Genomic DNA, 6,158 nt, shown 5'->3' with positions numbered 1-6,158 from the left:
ACACAATGTATGCATGTATACAATGGAAAATATTTTTTGGAAAAACCCATGATCTTATTTATATTTCTATATCATATCATGTTTTATACACTTTATTATGCAAGAATTGGAGAAGAAACAAAAGTAACTAAAAATGTAGAATAATGCATTGTGGTCGAGCACAACTTATCTTGCTGCCTGGCGCTAAGGTGAGGATGGAGAATTGAATTTATCTGAGGAGTTCCAGCAAAAATCTAGACAAATCCCATTATTTTGACGTAGAGTGTTTTCCAAAATAGAAATTTTTATTTTTTATTTTTATCCGAATGGGTATAGCTTATGATATTCATTATAAACATGTCTCAGTGTACGCTGTTAAACTTAAATTTTAATTACTTTTGCCCTCTTCTGCTCCATTTTTTTAATCTGTTTTCAACCTAACTCCTCATTTCAGGTTTTCGTCTGTTTTCAAACTTAAATCAACAGAGACCTATCTTGTTCATGCATACTATTTATAATCGACCTTATTATGCACACTTCATTGTGGAAACTGTATATCATCTAACATACACTCCACATACAAAACCTGCAGTGATGGACAGACACAACTAACAAGACGAAAGTAAAAATCACATTTTCTACCTAACAAGCAGACTAATGTTAGCATTTAATGCCTTTTTTCTCCTTACTAGAATTTATGAGAACAGATAATTAGTGTGTTCTCATATTTATGTTGAAAGCTTGGATCCCATTAAAAGCTAGGATGTAATCAGACACTTTTTTCACATATTATAATATACCTCACCTAAGTAAGGTGAATATAGCTTGGAGTTATGGCACTTCAAGTGATTTTCGTTGAGTTGTTAAAGAAAAACAACAAGCACTGTTATTTTTTAAAAGCACCTTAAGATATTTTATGAAAATGAAAATGAACTCTTCTCTTCAAAATGTTCAAAACTAGAGAAATAAACCTGCAGCAAAGCATATGATGATAAACTTCCATCAACTAAATGCCTTAACCATGTACATAGGTAATTCAACCGAAACGTGCATGTTAGATGAGACTTAACTTCACGTCAGATGACGATGAGATCATTGAAAAGGATAGACACATTATAAAACAATTAAGAATCTTTTCTTTGATAATTAAATACAATAGACTTTTCCACAATTACGAAACAAATAGTACGTTTTCAATGCCCAAATGGGACCCGCTTTTAGCTTTCATTATACATAAATCAATTTCCAACCCGCCACTTCATTTAAAACTTGCATCATAACTTCGGAAAAAAACACTACTAAAAGAAGGAAGCTCAATTCCTACAAAGATTTTCAATATATTACATAAAAGCCCTAACCAGAGAGATTTATGGACGGAAAGATGGCCATCCGTTCCCTTTTACCCTTTTTAACAGACCGGCGTTTGAGGGTCGAATCCCGTCCCGTTCCGTGCCGTTCCGTTTGTCAACTGTCAGCCTCAAGTGTAATTTTGATTAGATGTGGCCATGGAAACAAGTAAAATAACATTTGGGGGGGTCCGAATAAGACGGTCTTGTTTATGAAATACGAACTTCAAACTGGGTTGGTGCCGATGGCACGAGAGAGGTCAATGTCAGAAGCAGATCGTAGGGGCCTACAAGAACTGGCCATTTCCATCGCATTGATCGATCTCTTATGGTTCCCGGTTGACCCTTTTCAGTGCCATTTCCATGGCGAATTCATCAACTATCTGAATTCCGGACTGGCGGACGAACGCTCATTTCGGTCTCCTTTATCCGGTGATTTTGCAATTTTTTTTCTTTCATTGCTCATTTCTTGAGTTGAAAAGATGGTTTTTTTGGAGAAATGAGGAGTTTGTCGATGTCGGGAGATTGTGGGTTTGAATTTTGAACTGTTTAGCGTAAAGGGCCATCGTGACGAAGTCTTAACTTGTTTATGGAATTACAGGGGTTGCCGGGTACTGGGAAGGCTGAATCTTCACTGCGATTTAGAATTTCTTCTGCGTTTATGCAATGAATTTGTTTATGGGGAAACGGCTCTGCTCCCGAATTGCCGCTCTCGTCTCGTTTGCTGTTCTTATTGTTGCGGCCCATCTGTACTTCTCTCCGAATTATCCCACTTCATTTCTCTTCTTCAACGCTTCCAATGCGCGAAATTCGAGTCATGGGCTTGAAATTTCACCCTTAACTCGTTCTTCTGGAGAGAATTCAACGCAGCATTCTGTCAGCGGTTCTCAGTGGGAGATTGGCCTTGATGCGCAATTCCTTGCTGACAGTCTCAAATCTGTGTTCTATCGAAATGCTCCCTGGAAGGCTGAGATTGGGCAATGGCTTTCGGGCTGCGATTCAGTAAACCAGTCTGTTGACATTCGCGAGGTTTAATTTCCCTTTTATTCTCACAAGAAATGCCTCCTAATCTCCAACGCTAAACAGATTAAGTAAGCTACTGCTTCTTTTCCCCCTCTTTATTTTAGGTTTTAAGTTCCAACGCATGCAAGGATGATTGCAGCGGACAGGGCATTTGTAATCAGGAGCTGGGACTATGCCGTTGCTTTCATGGGTTTGCAGGTGACATATTTCTGTTTGCCACGTCTTGGAAACCGTTTATTCGCCGAGTACCAATGAGTTTTATGGAAATCATATCATTAGATAGATACAGGGCTCCGATTAGATCACTCTACTTTGATGTCCGTAACTGTGGTACTTTGATTCCATGCTGTCAAATACTGGTGAAGTTCTGAACCTTTTGAGAAGAGGGAATGATTTAAAAATAACATGTTTTAAGTGAAACCATGAAATGATGATAAAATCAGCGGCAGATCCTGCCTTGTGAGGGGTACAGAGTAGGCTTTGCCAGTCCCGATGCCGGTATCGGATGCCGGTATTGGGACGGATGCTGTATCGGATACCGGAAAGGCATTTTCCGGTATCCATTTTTTTTGATATCCGGATACCGGACATCGGTATGGGATATCGGTTGCTACAGTGCCGATATCCGATACCGATATCGTCTCGATGTCGGCATCTGTCTCCGTCTCAACGGGGCAGATGATGATATCGGATATCAGATGCAGATATCAAAAACCGATATCCGCATCAAATTATAATAAAAAATAATTTTATTAAATAGTTATCTTACACTTCGCACAGATAACGTGGACACGGTTGTACCAAGAGAGCTTTCTATTTTGTCATACATCTCATTTCATAAATACAGTCGCGGGTTTTTAATTTCTTCCATATGGGATATAGGGTTCGGGTTTTGTGTTTAACTCCAAAACTCGGAATCCCTTTATCCCATATGGAAGGAAATAGAAATCTTTCTCTCTATTTATTGGACGGAGTACTCATTCATTAATAAATTAATTTATATATATAACACCCTTAAAATATGGCGATAATTGATAAATATATTATTTTAACATTAATAATTAATCCGACTCATTTAATATATACAAAGAAAATTTTCTAATATCTCCCATATGGGATAACGGGATTCAGAGTTTACATTAACTTGGAACCCTGTTATCCCATATGGAAGAAAAAAAAAAGTTTGCACTCTATATATTAATGGACATTGAATATAAATCAAAATGATACAATGCGTTTAATACTAACAGGTAGAATACCAAGTGTAGATTATTTTTATCGGTCAGTACTGGATACCGATATCCGGATATCGAAACCGATATCTGATATCCGATATCCTGCACCGTCCCATTTTTTCCCGGATATCGGATATCGGTTGTCCGATATCGGATATCAGGCGGATATCGGTTGGGCAATCCCTAGTGCAGAGGTGTTGTGAAAACATTAATAATTATGCATCTATAAAAGGTTTCCAGTATCGATGCACCGGCGTCTTTTTTACCTACCCAGCACCCTTGTCAATTTTAATTATTTGATAAATCAATTTGAGGGTCAAAGATGACTTTCCATAGTTTCTGGAGAGCACATTTGTTGTGTTTGATGGGTGCGTTTTATCCTCTTTCAATATTGCTAATGCATCTCATCTCAAGGAATTTTGGAATGACAAACTTTATTGCATTACATCTTGCAAACAGGGGATGGATGCTCAAAAAAGTTGCAGTTGGAATGTAATTTCCGGACGTCAAAAGAATGGCCATTCGGCGTATGGATCGTTTAATTGTGACAAAACTCGAGCCATGTGCTTCTGTGGAGAAGGAACCGTGTATCCTAATCGTCCGTTGCCTGAGGGATGTGGATTTGCGATTGAGTAAGTTGTGAAGCATCCTCCAAAAATACAGTGTAACCATAATCAAGGTTTATTCTTTGTCTCCCTTTTTTCAAATTTGTAATAAATAGAACTGTTTTAGGTTTGGGCCTGGAGGAGAAAAGATAACAAATTTGAAGAGAAGGGATCCAAATGTCTTTGGCGTGAATACCAGTGAACCTGGATGGTGTAACATTATCCCGGAGCAAGGTTACTCATCTCTGGCTAAACGTAAGATGTCATGTGATTGTAAATATGACTGCAATTCGGGTGAGTACTGTGAAATCCCAACCATGTGCATTTGTATAAACCAGTGCTCAGGACATGGTCATTGCCTGGGAGGCTTCTGTCAGGTGCCACTGCTCTCTTTCAAATCCTTTATGCAGTTGCTATTTTTTTCTCTTCTTGATCCTATCATCCACATGTGATAATTCCTGAGCTGTATCAGTAATTGTTTGTGGACGTCTCTATTCTTTGGTCCATCATATAGAGAAAAGTCTTGGACTCCATCTCCATAGTACCTGAAAAAAAGTACTAAAGATTTGCCTGATGTTGGTTGCTTTAGGATGAGAATTTTCAAATTGAGATATTTCATATTTAATCATGAGAGAGATGTGTTTTAAGAGTACATGGATAAAGAAACCTCTCAAATCTGAGATTTGAGGTTGAAGAAAGCGATCCCAAGTCCTCCAGTTCAGGAGCCACCCAGTTTGTTTATCGCAAGGGTTATGGTCAAAAAATGATTCACTGTCAAGGTTACTTGTTTAAATACCAGTTAAAGACTGTTGGGCCTAGGTCCAGTAGTTGTGAGTGAATCTTATAGCCCACATGGGCGAAAAGATCTATGTAGTGACCTTTCAAATGGGTCACTTAAAACACGTGGGACATATTACAAATAAAACATAACACAAACTGGCAAACAGGGAAAGAAGAAAGCTGACTAATAAAATCAATTCTTGAGAAGGACCTTCAGAGGTTCCCTGTTTTTTTGAATTGAGAATCCAGTTATTTATGCGTCCAATTCAAGGGTGAAATATGCTTCCAATTTTATTTAAAATCTCTCTTTCAAGGCCAGTGTGTAATGATGTCAATTCAGTGTAATCCCAATGGGGGAGTGGCAGGGTGATGACTGTGAACTTCCTCTGCCTTGGAGGAAATTGGCTGAATCTGATAAGAACCTGTGATTATTGGGGGAAGGAGATGGGAATGAGAGAGAGACGAGAGAAGAACGGCGGAGTGGATGTCGCCATGGAAGGGTAATGTCTGCTCCAACACCTGGGGTCGACTGCTGCAGTTGCTGTCTTCATGCACAGTGCTGCCAGGTGTAACCCAAAATGAACAGAAATTTTACCGTATTGCGGAACAAGAGGGAAACAAGATAAATGGGAACAACTAAGCAAGGAGAATAACTCCCTCGGCTGAAAGTTAATGGTGGGGTGGATATCGGTGGAAGATGAAAGGGAATGTCAGAAGGGTGGACTTCACTGGAAGAGAGAGAAACTTCCCGGAAACCACTTGGGGAATTCTCCACTTGGGCAATACTTTGGATTTAGTTTTTTCAGTTAGAAATTCCTTGATATTGGAGTATGGAGATGCAGTCATGCATCTCCATACTCCAATTTTACCACGGTTAATGAACCACGCAGTGCTGACAGCTAATGGATAGTGTTTATTTGTGGCAGGTTTTGGTTATATGAGAATCAAGAAATTGGGGATATTTGTGTTGGTACTATATATGCCTAGACTTATCTTGTTTAGATACTTGTCAGTGATACTAGGTGGATATTCGTGTTTAGGCACTTGGATATTTGTGTTTGTATCATATCTTTAGATACTTGTCAGTGATATTAAGTGGAGGTTTGTTTGTGCTAATGATTGTTGCTTTCTATGGAATAATGTATCAGGCAACTTAACATCTCCTTCTGTACAATCGATACCATCTCATC

General features: G+C 38.7%; 1 protein-coding gene across 2 annotated transcripts; it reads left to right on the top strand.

Moving 5' to 3' along the window:
• The first annotated feature begins 1,572 nt into the window (after window positions 1-1,572).
• On the top strand, window positions 1,573-4,615 carry LOC144710667 (uncharacterized). 2 transcript variants are annotated; one of them, XR_013583366.1, is made up of 5 exons: window positions 1,573-1,757; window positions 1,927-2,354; window positions 2,453-2,546; window positions 4,043-4,215; window positions 4,316-4,615. XR_013583366.1 is itself a non-coding variant. In XM_078584496.1 (4 exons), exons 2-4 carry the CDS (start codon window positions 1,992-1,994, stop codon window positions 4,123-4,125), a joined length of 540 nt encoding a protein of 179 aa, XP_078440622.1. In that variant the 5' UTR covers window positions 1,573-1,757; window positions 1,927-1,991; the 3' UTR covers window positions 4,126-4,276. The 2 variants fall into 2 exon arrangements, 1 of the variants encoding a protein (XP_078440622.1); XM_078584496.1 differs by lacking the exon at window positions 4,316-4,615 and having other exon boundaries at window positions 4,043-4,276.
• Window positions 4,616-6,158: the final 1,543 nt, after the last annotated feature.

The sequence above is a fragment of the Wolffia australiana genome, chromosome 12 (assembly GCF_029677425.1).
Source record: "Wolffia australiana isolate 7733 chromosome 12, ASM2967742v1".
Taxonomy (NCBI): Eukaryota; Viridiplantae; Streptophyta; class Magnoliopsida; order Alismatales; family Araceae; genus Wolffia; species Wolffia australiana.
This window is presented reverse-complemented; position numbering and strand designations above follow the sequence as displayed.

Excerpts from the sequence above, each read along its gene's own strand:
- LOC144710667 (XM_078584496.1), top strand. The coding sequence starts at position 1,992 with ATGAATTTGTTTATGGGGAAACGGCTCTGCTCCCGAATTGCCGCTCTC. Across the intron at positions 2,355-2,452 it reads AGTCTGTTGACATTCGCGAG|GTTTTAAGTTCCAACGCATG; the intron begins GTTTAATTTCCC and ends TCTTTATTTTAG. Across the intron at positions 2,547-4,042 it reads TTGCTTTCATGGGTTTGCAG|GGGATGGATGCTCAAAAAAG; the intron begins GTGACATATTTC and ends TCTTGCAAACAG.